Source organism: Pleurodeles waltl, chromosome 9 (genome assembly GCF_031143425.1).
Source record: "Pleurodeles waltl isolate 20211129_DDA chromosome 9, aPleWal1.hap1.20221129, whole genome shotgun sequence".
Lineage (NCBI taxonomy): Eukaryota > Metazoa > Chordata > Amphibia > Caudata > Salamandridae > Pleurodeles > Pleurodeles waltl.
Genome location: NC_090448.1, coordinates 358,752,439 through 358,767,221, shown reverse-complemented (window position 1 = coordinate 358,767,221; position 14,783 = coordinate 358,752,439). Strand labels below are relative to the sequence as shown.

At 43.8% G+C, this 14,783-nt stretch overlaps 1 protein-coding gene across 4 annotated transcripts in view; it reads right to left on the bottom strand.

Annotated features, from left to right (window-relative positions):
• Window positions 1-321: 321 nt before the first annotated feature.
• Window positions 322-14,783, bottom strand: part of LRFN1 (leucine rich repeat and fibronectin type III domain containing 1) — a 695,926-nt gene continuing 681,464 nt past the window's right edge. For 2 of the 4 annotated variants that reach the window (XM_069206932.1, XM_069206931.1), the window contains one exon: window positions 323-2,112. In XM_069206932.1, coding sequence (XP_069063033.1) covers window positions 1,218-2,112 — 895 coding nt within the window. In that variant the 3' untranslated portion in view covers window positions 323-1,217. Of the gene's footprint in view, window positions 2,113-14,783 lie in introns of all 4 variants that reach the window. The other 2 variants (XM_069206933.1, XM_069206934.1) reach the window with 2 other exon arrangements.

The window sequence follows — 14,783 nt, the reverse complement described above, 5'->3', positions numbered from 1 at the left end:
AAAGTGTGATTCCTACTCGCAATGAGTGAGACCTAAGGCGTCTGGTAGCAGAACTGGTGCATTTCCTCGATGCTACCTGCACACCTTTGAAATGGAAGAGTGAGGATGAATGAGAAACACCTATCTATACCAATAGTGTTGCTTAATTATGAGAGATGAGGATGGCCCAGCTTATTATTAATGGAGAAATCTCGCCTTGAACCATAAGAGAGAGCTCTGAATCCCCACATACGCTACCAAACCAGGAGTGGCGTCATTCCTTGAGCTTCACCCTCTATTCCTTCCTTTGTGCGGAAGAAAAAAATCACCTCAGGACAAAATACGTCACACAGAATGGGGCTTTTAATAAACCGTTAAAAACGATCAATGGGTAGGAAACGGAATGCCAATGAGGAGGAGGAAATGAATGCGACGCCTCGCGAGCTTTTAATGTAAAAACCCGCGTTTAACACTAAACGTTTGATTTGTTTTTTGTCCCCTCCCTCCCCCCCTGCAAAGTGATGAGGAGGCAATGGAGGTGTGAAATTGTCAGGAACCGAACACACAGAACACATTGTATGATCCAGACCAGCCAGATACAGCATGGGAGAGATTGTGTGAAACAGATGTTGATTTTCTTAGCTCATTTTTTTATCGGTTCAGTTCTTTTTGACGCCGAGCTCTATTGTTAGAATTTGTACAGTAATGCATAAACATTTATTTGATAAAAGATTCGTTGAATGTCGTGTCTCGTGTGCGTTTGACCTTCTTCTTCTTCTTGTGATGGTCACCTAGCTCAACCAATAGCCCTCGAAAACATCCACACATAGGTGGATGACCCGCCTTCCTTCCCAGGCCGCCACCCTCAGCACCGCTTGTGGAATAAATATGCTACTGCCGCTTGCTTTTGCTTTGTCTCCAGCAGATAGCAGTCAGAAAACGCCAAGTCTCTCCTCCACTGCTCGTTCATTTGTGGGTTTTAAGGCACAGCTGCAAATGGTCTTTTGGAGAACTGGAGTGCGTGCCCTGTGGAAATGGAGGTTGTTACTACCTCCTCTTCCACATATCCCCTGTGTGGCCTCCTCTCAGTGCTTTAAACGGGCCTGTGCTGCCAGGTGGTGAGTACCAGCACTTCTTTTCATTCAAAGTGAGAGTACTGGCGCTTCTCCAAAGGTAGCAGGTACCGTGGGACAGAGAATACCTGCACTTCTTTGTTTCCAATTCACACACTGCCTCCTTCAGACGGTGCTCTCCAACATCCACTCAGTGCTGCTGAATGTGATCCTCTTATGACTGAGTGAGGACTCATCTGAGTTCAGCTCTGAGGTGGACATGTGTCTCTTTGTCCGTGCCCGCCTCGGATAACTGTGGCTCTGAAAGAGGGAGTAGTCCCCATCAAAGGAAAACCGGTGGTGCTGAGTCCTGGAGAGTTCCCTAGGCAGGAGGCAGGCATTTCCCAGCTTGCCCCGGCGAGATGGCATCTCCTGGTTGGAGTCCAACAAGCATAGGGACATGGAGGAGCCAGCCATACTGCTCTCGGTTTCTCGGTCCTCTGAAGACAAGAGGGCAACAGTCTGCAGGTCCTCGGAAGCCCTTCTCTTCTGTCTGTTCAGCTCAGTCATCATGATGTTTGAGGCGGCTGATGAAGTCTGAAAGGCGTCATCCTTTGGGATGTCCACTCGCAGATCCTCGGCAGGCGGCTCCTTGGCAGTGATGTTGATGGTCTGTGGCAAGGTCTCGTACTTATCTTCTCCTAGCTTACAACTGGACTGGGACTGACTCCCAGGCTGGTTTCCATTAGTCTGTGAGTACACGTTGCTGACCTTTGCCTTCTGCTGATCATCCTGGTTGCTGTAGACCTTGTACCGAATCATAAGGATGATGATGAAGACCAGGACAGAGGCCACAATGATACCGCCAATGATGATGATCATTGTGCCACCAAGGAACTGGGTGTGGATGGATCGGCACTGAGTGTTCTCACTCTCAGTGGTAAACTGCACACAGCCCACGACCCGGGTTGCTGTCAGGGAGGTGATGCCATCATCATAAACAGCCAGGACACACAAGTCGTAGTCACGGCCTGCCGCCAGATCATTTACCAGAAATGTTTTACTCGTGGGTGGGATCATCCTGAAATGAAAGAAAAAAAACAGGTATTAGGCAATCATACAGCTGACCCTCTTCAGTGCCTTAATTTCTCATCATTGAGTGTAAGTCTGGAAGTCCCTCTCAAAACATTCCTTAAAGATGTTTCAAAAAGTCTGGGTTACATCTTTCTTTAACAATCAATTGCGAGCCCATGTCTTGTAGCATCTGTTGAAGGATCTTTCAGTGCACCACTGGTGCATTTTCCACTCTATGTTGGTTGTGACTCTCCATTGGAGAGTTTACTGAGTATGTCACACATTATACTTGTAGTGGTACCCCTAAATGTGGGTTCCTCATAGTATGTTTAGATTTGAGCTCACCACAATGTTTTTTGGTGGATCTCGCACCATATGCCTGAACTTAGGTCCCCGCAACATGTTTGGGGTGCATCTTTTATAGATAATAATAAACACATGGAGTACATATTCCACAAAGGCCCCTTTGTTGCTGGGTTTTGAATTTTACATAATGTGTTGCTTTGAACTCTCATAGGTTCCATCGCCTCACCCAGTATGCCCTCCTGGATTTCCCATAGAATCTGTGAGTGCCTCACTTCCATATGCCTACAGTGGATCTACTGTGGTGCTAAAGAGGAACTCCATATGAAATAAATCAAACAAGAAATGAGGAAATATGTAGCCAGGGGGAGCCCTGTTCTTGATTAGATTAGATTACAAGAGAAACATTTTAATGGGCAAACACAAGAGTATTCAGAACAAGCATTGACAAAGCCAAGAGGTCTGATGTGTATCACCAGCATCTTGACATGGCCAATTCTTCTTTTGGTTTTCATGTTTTTTGCAACATTGTATTGTTAGGAAGCTGCTGAGTGTTCATGAATCTAAGAAAAAACATTAGATAAAAGCAAAAACAACGTTTGGGTGTCAAAAAGAACATTTGCCAAAGAAATCCTTGGCACTTAAGGAAACTAATTTGTGTGTAGAGGTGCTCCTTGGGAAAGGGTAGAATGCTGTCACTCCCAGTTAAGTTTGCCAGTGGTTGAAGCATGCTGATCTATTGCCCCATATTGCATGCTGTAATGGGAGGAAGACCAGTAGATAAAGAGGGCTGGCTGAAATTTCCTGTAAATAAGTATATTATGCATATAATTTTATGAAGATCAAACCGTCTCGGCTAATGTCAGACCTAAAACTTTGATTCAAAGGGGCAAAATCAGGGGTGATGGGTAATTTGAATCCTGGCATTCAGCAACACCTAAAAGACCTATGCAGTATCTTTAAGGAATCAATGTGTCAAACTAGGTGACCCCTCCTTAGGTTCAATATTGGTTTTACCCATGCATTGTGTCACTGTTCCCCTTCTCCCCCCCAGAGTAATGTGGTGAATTCGAGGTAGGAGCCCAGGATTATATTTCCATATGTCTTGACCAAATCCGAACACAATGCAAGAGCAGTGCTCAGGAACTATGATGAAATTCAGCAATTGGAGAGTGTTTGCTGATTTTCCACCACATTGGCTCATTTCAAACAGATCACCAATTGGCGCCCAAGGAAATTACATAGTGGCAAGACTCATGCAAACGTCCCACAACCTGAGGGGATCGAAGAGCGGGCTATTTAGAGGCAGTGGGACATGAGTGGCAGAGTAATGCTGTGCACAATACAAAATCCAAAATGCAGAGAAAACGTTACACAAAGGCTTTAAGAGGTAGCAGACTGTTTTCTGTCTCTTACACATGTGTAGGCATGAGACTTAGGTAATGCTCTGAAGTAGGTGTATAATAAGAAATGTGTTTGCTGATAAAATATATGGGTATTTATGGAAATACATAGACGCTTCTTTGCAACATATCACCTAAACGAAACTAATTCAAAGGAAGACATAGTATTAGCATTTTTGTGTTCAGATTTGAGATCAAACCTTATTTTGATTATTGTGATCATGCTAAAACAGTCGTCCACCTGTTTGTGTCCTCAAAAGTTGTCAAGCACACCGTTTGCATGGAGTATGTGTGGGGTCACAGGAGTTGGGATATCTTTTGAAGTTGTTCCTGTACACCACACCCATTGCACAAAAATAGTAGACATGAGTGTAGTGAAAGGATGAGCAATGCAAGACATGCATTAGATTAGTGAAGCAAAGTATCGTTTGGAAAATTGAAAGTGCTAAAGCCTATGGTATTCCTCAAATAATTTTCAAGATTAATCAAACAAATATAGCTTTCTCATGTATAGCTGCGTTTCTCAACGTAAGATCCTTAAATGACTAAAAACCATTTTACATTGCAAAAGCTAATACCCTTTTTGGGAGAAAGCCAATGTAACTGCATTGAGTAGATTAGGGCTGATATGAAAGCTTGAAATCAAAGAGGGAATTTAAGGTCATCACACAACTGCAGAGTGGACTTTACAAAATAGATTTCTTTCTTTCATACCCTGTTTTCAAAGCAAGATAGTATTCCCAATTGAAATATAATTGGATGAGGTAGAAAATTGAATTAAAGTAGAGTGATAGGTTATCCTAATTTGAATCAATAGCTGAAGAATGTATTGTTTTTTGTTCCATTTAATTAAACTTGCAGCTCTTCTACCTCCAGCAGAAACTCCTTGTAGGATTCGAACATTTAAAGAGTGTGATATAAACCCTGAGGTTTCTTTGTGATAACCTGACAAATGCAGAGAGTTGGTTTGACAACAGATGATGTGACTCTCTTATTTTTGCTTGGACACTATGGTGTTTTGTATTACAGGATAAGCAGAAAGTGATCATAGCATACACTCATTAAATGTAGCTTTACACAGTACAATGCTACAGGAATATTACTTTGAATGTAATGTAGTGTTCCTATCCTGATTATATGCAGCGCATAGCTTGCACTGATCTACTGGCCATGCAAATAAATATTCATAAGACGCTACTAATAATAATTTGAGAATGAAGTCCGATCACGTAGGAATAGCTATCCTGTTCACTTTTTTCAGTACAACAGTGTGATAAATAATTGGCATACTTTAAGATTTTCAAAAGAACGTTTCAGAAGCTGGGTAGTTACCATATGAAAATTAAATGTTTGTTGACGATAAGTAAAGGGAGTATGTGATTTTACAAAATGGTGACATTTAAAACAGTTGAAAGTGATACTTTGAAATGGTAAGTGTAAGATTTGTGAATGGTAGTATGATTCTCAGGGTTACTTGTAAACTGGTATTAGCAGTACATTGAAACAAATAACACACTACATACTCCATTTTGAATTTGTTTAAGCATGTTTGGTGAAGGTAAGACTTATAATCAATTTAAACAAGTTTCTCGATATTTTCTTGTGTATTCGACCAACCTATGAAAATATTGTGAGATAGATATCAGCCTCTTTATAATTCCAAAAGAGATTAACACTTAATGTCAAAGACTAGGTGTGAAATCAGCATGTTTACCAAAACGTGGCTCCAAATAATTAAAGAAAGCAGGAGGAAAAGTTCATAAATAGGTTTAAAAGATACCTCAGACATAGTGTAACATCACTGAGAAGCATGGAATCTAAACAGTCAAATCATCACAAACATTCCAAAGTGGAATCCAGCTGAGGATATCTGAGGATTCTACAGTAAGGTTGAGTAATTCTTTAGGCGAAGAAGGGCGGCACTATTTGTGCAGGCAAACCCTTCTCCCAGGATCAGTATCAATCAAAGCCAAGCCAGCAAGAGGTTCATATATCTCTCCCTGACACTGAACTGTCAATGCATTTGTTTCCCTAAATCGTAAAACTAGTTTAAGAGACTCAATCAAAAATAATCTCCTAAGGAGAGATGTTTATTAAGCAGGGCACAGGGCACTGAGTTTAAATGACAGTATAGCGACTCATGGGGATTTTGTCTGGTTTCACTGAGGTACAAGTTGAAGCAAGAAGGCTGGAATGGGTTCCATTCATTAAGCCTGTATGCAGCTAGGAAGCCAACGTATGTCGTAACAACGCATGCTGGAACAACGCATGCCTGAACAACGAGGTCAGAACAACGACCGTGTTGTTACCATTAATGCCTTTACCACGAATGCCTTGACAACGATTTTTTGTTGTAAAGGCATTCCTGGTATAGGTATTAGTAATAGGCATGCATGGTTACAGCATGCGTCCCTCCTGGCCCCCGACCCCCACCCCTAAAAATTACCGCAACCCTCCACCCCCTCCCCTAAAACCAAGTCAACCCCCCACCCTTGCCCCTAAAACTACCCCAACCCCCCCACCTCGTCCCTAAAATTACCACGACCCCCACTGTGCCCCTAAAACAACCCCAACCCCCACCCCATCCCTGAAACCTAAAGTACCCCAACCCCCACCCCTTAAACCTAAAACCACCCTGCCCCTAAAACTACCACGAGCCCCCACCCCACCCCTAAAACCTAAACCCCCGTAACCCCCCACCCCGCACCTAAAATTACCCGACCCCCCAAAACCACCCCTAAAACCTAAAACCACCCCAACCCCCACCCCTAGAACAACCCCAACCCCCACCACATCCCTAATACCTAAACTGCCCCAACCCCCACCCCTGAAACATAAAACCACCCCAACACCCCGCCCCTAAAACTACCCGAGTCCCCCACCCCGCCCTTAAAATCTAAAACCCCCAACCCCCCTGTCCCTAAAATTACCCAAACCCCAACAAACCCCTAAAACCTAAATCGCCCCAACCCCCACCCCTAAAATTACCGCAAACCCTCACCCCACCCCTAAAACCTAAAACCACCCCAACCCCCACCCCTAAAACTTAAACCACCCCAATCCCCCACCCCACCCCTGAAAACCTAAACCACCCCGACCCCCCACCCCCAAATTCTAAAAATACCCGACCCCTCACCCTGCCCCTAAAACTAAAAATACCCCTCCCCAAACCTAAACCGCCCGACCCCCCCACTCCTAAAACTAAAAATACCCGACCCCCCACCCTCGCCCCTAAAACTCAAAATACCCCTCCCTACCGCCCATAAACCGACCGACACCCCCTCGCCTAAAGCTAAAACCCCAACCCCACTCCTAAAACTAAAAATACCCCTGCCCCGCACCTAAAACTAAAACCCCCGACCCCCATCCCTAAAACTAAAAATACCCCAACCCCCACCCCGCCCCTAAGACTAAAAGCCCCCGACTCCCACCCCCACCCCTAAAGCAAAAAATACCCCGACCCCCCACCCCCTCCCCTAAAACTAAAACCCCGACCCCTGCCCCTAAAACTAAAAATACCCCGACCCCTCCACCCTCGCCCCTAAAACTAAAACCCAACCCCCCACCCCTGCCCCTAAAACTAAAAACACCCCTGTGCACCCTCCCCGCCCCTAAACCGCCCTGACGCCCCTCCCCTAAAACTAAAACCCCAATCCCCCACCCCGCCCCTAAAACTAAAAATACCCCGACCGCCCCATCCCTGGCCCTAAAAATAAAACCCCAACCCCCCACCCCGCCACACACACAGCCAGACCAGACTCATCACGTCATCCTCCCTTGTTCTGTGCCTTAACCACGCATGTGCGTTGTTCAGCACATGCGTGGTTAAGGCACAAAACAATGAAGTTGTGGTTGAGGAAAGCGTTGTTCCGCTTTCGTTGTTACGGAGTCGTCGTTCACGGCATTTCCCACACAAGTTACAGATAGGAGTTTTCCGATTTAGTGCCAAACCATGTTCAACTTCCAAGAATTAACTTGTGGTCCAAATATCCCCTTGCCAGAGTCCTATTAAAGCACAAGGCAAATTCCGTGCTCAGGGAAAAGTACATAGAAGCTTCAGGCATAAGGACCCACAGCTGGACCACAAAGGGACTGACAACCTAGGCCCATTTGATAAGAGCCTACGGTATCTTGAGCTCCAACCCCACCAACAGCAGACACTGAAAACCAGGGGACACAAGTCTTCAATATATACACATTCTTAGTCATCATATAGTTTGGTATAGTGAATAAGAGCTTCCTTTTTTAGTTAACAATTCCGTCACTAGGTAACCTAGACACAGCTCCACAAATTGGACTTTGACCTGCACAGTTGAGCGTGAAATGAGATTACCTGTGAAATATAATTAGGTACTTTGAATTTTTGCAACGTTAATTTATTCTTGTCTTTAAGGACTGTTTATGGAAAAGCTATAATGGTTTTTATCCAGATATCAATATTTGTATTACTCCTGACTTTATCCAAACTTAATTAAACAGTTAAATGCATTTTTATCAATGATATCCCTCTTTTAATTGTCTACTTTTTATAGTATTTAATCAAGAACAGGTTGCCATATTTTCAATGGACCTTGTTGGACTTTTGCTTATGCAGGGTCATCCCCAGTCTTTTTGCCTCCTGCCTCCTATTTTTTTCTGACCTGTTGCTGTTGGCTTTTCAACTCTGAGCACTTTACCACTGCTAACCAGTGCTAAAGTGCATATGCTCTCCGTGTAAATTGTATGTAATTGGTTTATCCATGATTGGCATATTTGATTTACTAGTAAGTCCCTAGTAAGGTGCACTAGAGGTGCCAGGGCTTGTAAATCAAATACTACTAGTGGGCCTGCAGCACTGGTTGTGCCACCCACATAAGTAGCTCTGTAATCATGTCCCAGACCTGCCACTGCAGTGCCTGTGTGTGTATTTTTACACTGTAAATTCGACTTGGCAAGTGTACCCACTTGCCAGGCCTAAACCTTCCATTTTCTTACATGTAAGGCACCCCTAAGGTAGGCCCTAGGTATCCCCAAGGGCAGGGTGCTGTGTATGGATAAGGTAGGACATATAGTAATGTGGTTTATATGTCCTGACAGTGAAATACTGCCAACTTCGTTTTTCACTGTTGCAAGGCCTGTCTCTCTCATAGGATAACATGGGGGCTACCTTTAAATATGATTAAAGTGTAGATTCCCCTAGAGAGTAGATGGACATGTGGAGTTTGGGGTCCCTGAACCCACAATTTAAAAATACATCTTTTAGTAAAGTTGATTTTAAGCTTGTGCGTTTGAAAATGCCACTTTTTGTTTGAAAATGCCACTTTTAGAAAGTGAGCATTTTCTTACTTAAACCATTCTGTGACTCTGCCTTGTTTGTGGATTCCCTGTCTGGGTCAGCTTGACAGTTGGGTTGTTTTTCACCTCACACCAGACAGTGACACAAAGGGAGCTGGGGTGTAACCTGCATTTCCTGATTAGCCATCTCTGCTAGGAGGGAGGGGTGGAGTGGTCACTCTCATCTGAAAGGACTGTGCCTGCCTCTGACAATGCCGGCTCCAACCCCCTGCTGTGTGTCTGATGCCTTGCCTGGGCAAGGCAGGATTTCACAAGTAGGTGTGAGTCCCCTTTGAAGAAAGGTGACTTCAAAGACTAAAATGGGTATAAGAAGGGCACCCAAATCTACAGACTTTAGAAACACTTCTGGAACCAAGAGGAACCTCTGCCTGGAGAAGAGCCGATAGCTGAGGAAGAAGTGCCGCCTTGCCTGTGACTGTGCTTTGTGGAGCTTTCCTGCAGTGCTGCTTCTGCCAGAGTAAGAGGGCAAAGAGTGGACTTTGTGTGCCTTCCATCTTGTGAAGAAATCTCCAAGGGCTTGATTCAGAACTTGCCTCCTGTTGTTTGAAGTCTCAGGGACAGCAAAGACTTCTCTCTGCCAGCACCTGGAGACTCTGGAGAGACTCCTGCCCCGACAAGTGGTGCCCTATCCAGTCCCTGGGCCCTTGAAAGGAAAGCTGGTGGAATCCAAGAAAATCGACTTCGGACGACTTCGGACCGACGCCGCTGCTGAATCCGGTAACGCCACCTGCACCTGACGCCGTGACCTTCGCTGGAACGCGACGCTCTTCGCAGGCCCGACGCCGCAGCAGCCCCGCTGAAGTCCACGACTCCGTGGAAGTCGCCGCACCACGTCGTGACCGACGCCGCTAGGGGTGCACAGATTCAACGTTTCGCACAGACGCCGTGATTCCCGACTTCACGCATCGGCTTGTTTTCATTCTTCATCAAAGGTACTGTACTTGGGGGTCTACACGACTCCGTGTCCGGCGCCGCTGGTGTCGGCTTGTTGGGAACGACTCCGTCACAACGCCGTGTTAACATCTCATCGAAGCATTTTTGTTTCTAAGCGCTATTTTTGAGTTTAATCTTTAAAAAATCATAACTTGACTTGTGTATGTCGGATGTTTGTTGTTTTGGTCTTGTTTTGTTTAGATAAATATTTCCTATTTTTCTAAACCGGTGTTGTGTCATTTTGTAGTGTTTTCATTAAGTTACTGTGTGTGTTGGTACAAATACTTTACACCTAGCACTATGAAGTTAAGCCTACTGCTCTGCCAAGCTACCAAGGGGGTAAGCAGGGGTTAGCTGAGGGTGATTCTCTTTTACCCCGACTAGAGTGAGGGTCCTTGCTTGAACAGGGGGTAACCTGACTGTCAATCAAAGACCCCATTTCTAACAGACTTCAAGCTCTTTGTCTCTCAATAGTTGTGCAACCTGCATGCTATTACTTGCACAACTCATAACCTTCTGCATGACTAAACCCTGAGCTTGACAAAAACTACCTAAAGAAGATGCAAGAAAAAGCCTAGAGAGCACATCTTCATCTCTGTTTGTAAATAATTATACCTGTGAATTGCAGATAAAAGTATCTTTTAATTTAAATACTATTTCTATTGCCTCAGCGACTTTATTGCAAGTCTTGATTATTATCATTGGGAAGCTAAACATATTTGCCAGATTTTCTCCTTTAAAGAGCCAGGACAGTATTCAAAGACTTTTAGTTTCTTCTGCTGCTCACAATCCATTCTTTGAAGAGCAAATCAGGATACAGCAGTAACTGAATGATGTCCGGTGTGGAAACAATCAAGATATCAATTTTATTATTTATCCCTAGTGAAACAGAACCAAAAGGTGCAGCTGTTAAAAAAATTAGAATTTCTGTTCCTCACAGGAAGGAAGGAATATGTCCAAGTTTCATATGTCCTCGTACACTGGGGTCCATTTGCTGGTATTGTTTTCCCACTACATTCCAATTTGTTTTTCATATGGAGAAATTGACTTTACTGGACGTTGACTGAATACACACGGAGACACAACCTTGTATTTATATTATAATGTAATTAATAAGTACTTGGTTCTTTACTAACTTGGTTCTACAAGTTATCTGAGACACCTGACTCTCTGGATAGTATCTAAAAGGCTGAAAGATAGTTTGGATACCCTTGTTACATTTCGTGGGTATTTCTTTAGGCAATGGAGGGCTCCTTCCTTAACAAAGTGTGGTTCATATTCTTGCCTTTAGAAAGAGGGCAAATAATATGGACATTGCTCTCGTTATTTTAAAGAGCTAGTGCTGTGGATAAGGAGTTGGATAGTCTGTGAGCCCTTGATGTGGAACTGTATTGAAGACTTGGCTGACATCTGAGTACTCCATGTTCATCATTTTCCCCTAGATTTTAACCCCAAGTCACAAACCCAAAGATTATGTTATTGCTGCCTAGCTGGGAAAACAAAGCCACAAAGGATATTAGGATGAAATGGTTCAAATGGTTCATGATATCCCACCTGTTTTTTCACATTATTTCACATAGTTTTTCTATAACTTTCTGCGTCACTGAAGGGGGGCTTGCATAAATGGAGCTGCCTAATGTCTCCCTCCTTCCTCTTCATGAATTGGGAATACATCTGTTCTCCTCTATTCTCTGGCATCAAATCTGTCTCCAGAGAGGCCTTTAACAAGGTTGTCAGTGGAGCTGCCAATGCCTCTTTAAGCTCAATCAGTATCCTTGAATGTATCCCATTTGGCTCTAGCGAATTATCCACTTTAAATGTGTGAATTCCAAACTGATTCCCTCTTCCATAGATTAATAAATACCACGTTTCCTCTGCTCTTGAACTGCAGACATACATTATTGTAGTGGTGTCCATTTAAACATATTCCAAAATAAGCTTCATAGCATCTTTCACCACTATTAACCACCAATTTCTACTGCATAGAAGTAATGGTGTCGGCATTTGAGGCTCAATGCTAAGTTGGATCGCATAATTCTAGGCTCATATATGCAAGTGATCTCACTATATCCCCTCTGTTATATTCCAAAATATATAATGTGTGGTATATGTCAGTGCTATGCTCTTTCACCCTATTCTTGAATATCTATCTGTTAACGCTAACAAATCTGGTTAGATCCTTTGAGTTCCGATACTTTAACCCGAGAGTTCACAAAACCTCCCCTGGAACTGTATATGGTCTTCTTTCATACCTTACAGCCACGGCCTGTCCGTTACTGTCCATTAGGGCGGAGGGGGCACCCTCCACCTTTTGCCCCTCATGAAGAGTGCCTGTCAGGCTGAGCAAAGGTCAGCCTGACAGACACTCTTCATCTTCAGGTCAGGGAGCCAGGAGCGAGACATGAGCCACTTGTGTAGGCTCCTGGCTGCCTGAGCTGAACTTTGCTGGGCTGAAGAGTGACAGCTCCTATGGGCGTGACCTCCTCAGCTCAGCAAAGATGCCTCAAGGCCCTCAGTGATGAGGGAAGCGTCACCCACTGACTCCGACCTGGGCGATTCAGGTTTAAGCCCTGAAGCGCCCAGGGCGAGTGTCAATCAGTGACACCTTGTCACAGAGTGGGGTGGGGTCAGTAGTCTCACTGACCCCATCCCACTCTGTGACAAGTGAGGGATTGTTGCCTTCCCTCAGCCAGTAAGGAAAGGCAGCAGTCCCAACCCTCCTGGGACCTCAGAGTCAGAGATGAAGGTAAGTGTGTGTGTGTGTTTTTAAATTAATGTTCAGTGTGTGCGTGGATGTTTGAATATTTGATGAGTGTTGTGAATGGATGTGCGTGTGCGAGCATGTGTGAATGAATGAGTGTGAGTTTGCTTCCCCGCCGCCTCCCTCCCTCCTAAAATTACCAGCCGCCACTGATACCTTACAATATTTTACTGCAAGATATAATGTACAGTGTATTGTTATGTGAATAGCCTTACGATGTGCACGCCAGTTGCATTATGTAGAATGTATTAGTGCATGACAAGACTAAAAATATGTTAGTGTAATCGCATAATGTAAAATGTATTTGTACATGACATGATTTACAAATTCTTAATGCAGTCTAAAGCACAACGTATTAGAACAAGACATGAGTTACGATCTATGGGTATAATGACAGAATGTAGAAAGTATTAGTGCATGACATGACATATTATTTATTAGTTAGGGACATAATATACAATGCGTTGAGACATGACAGGATGTTCAGTATGTTAAACGTGCGTTTACACAGTGTGATTACATCCAGCGTTAGATATATGGTGCTACCATACCTCTTTCCTCGCTTCTGTGCTTAGTGTTTGCTTGGGAACAATTAAATCCATACTCCTTTTACTAAACCAACACTTACATAATTACCCATTCAGTTCTCTGACTAAACTCCACATTTATTAGATGCCAGAATGGCCACAGTTACCCTCCATATGTATGGATCGTGCAAGTTCTAAAAATGTGTTTTATGTCTACACGTGCTCTCCAATGGCTGGCGATGATACTGCCAACTGTAAAGTGGGGTTATAAAGATGCAATTCTTGCCCTTCTACTAGAAGTATTCGCACATCACCGGGGCCCAGAGCATGCCACTGGAACACATGAACAAGACATGACCTGTGAACACACCTGGTTGTCCTTGTTAGATATACCACTTTGACAACCATGGTCACAGCATCTTGTCAAGATTTGAGAAGGAGCCAAGAAATGGTCAGCCTTTCTAATATGGCACCCATTTTTTAATCAGACAGCACTGCCTTGTGATTTGGGATTCCTATCTCCCCTCCTCCTGTGCCCATCAAATGTTGTTTTTCTTGGTCAAAATATGATTTTCACTATTCGCCAGACCATCGAAGCTACCACTGTAAAGACGAAAAAGATCACGTTCTTGAGTAACCCTGGCCGGCCTTATCTAAAGAAGTTCAGATTCGCAAGATCCTCAGGTTATGGAGAACAATCAAAACCTTACTGTACTAATGTACTATTATTGTACTGTTATTTTATTACAACAGAAGCTACAGATGCGTGTGAGGTGCCTTGTTTAATATGAATTGTGCTAGTGCTAAATGTGTGCAGATACAATCTCCAGAAGGGTTTGCCTTCATAAGCACAGGGGCATGAGCCCATGCCATTGAGGGAATATTTCGCCTTTATGTCAGCACTCTATTACAGATGTTGGCGCAGATGCAAAGTTGAAGTGGTGCACAGTCAGGGCACCCTTTGAAGGTATCATTGAGAGTAGGGCAGAGGAGTCCCAGCTACCCCACAGGGACCCACTAGAGATGGGGGCAGTGTCTCACTGCACTCACCTGCAGGGTTATCTCTGTTTCATCATGCAATGGGAACAGGGTATATGCTGTGATACAACATACTACCTTAGTGTGCACACTTATGGGTAGGTTGTATGACGGTACCACACACATGCCATTACCATGCTTGCTTTTACAATGTATTCATTACAACACATATGCACAGGGAAGTTATAGTTAGGAAATAGAATTAAAAAAGACATAGAAATTCCCTTAAAAAACAAAAGGTTACAGGGATATTATACTTGTTCTGAATTTACTCTCACAGAACCATAGGAATTCAGCAGTTATAGTTAGAGTTATTTCAGGAAAACTATAACCCTAAGGTATCTATAACTCACGTCCTTTGCATGCACCATTTTTTCTT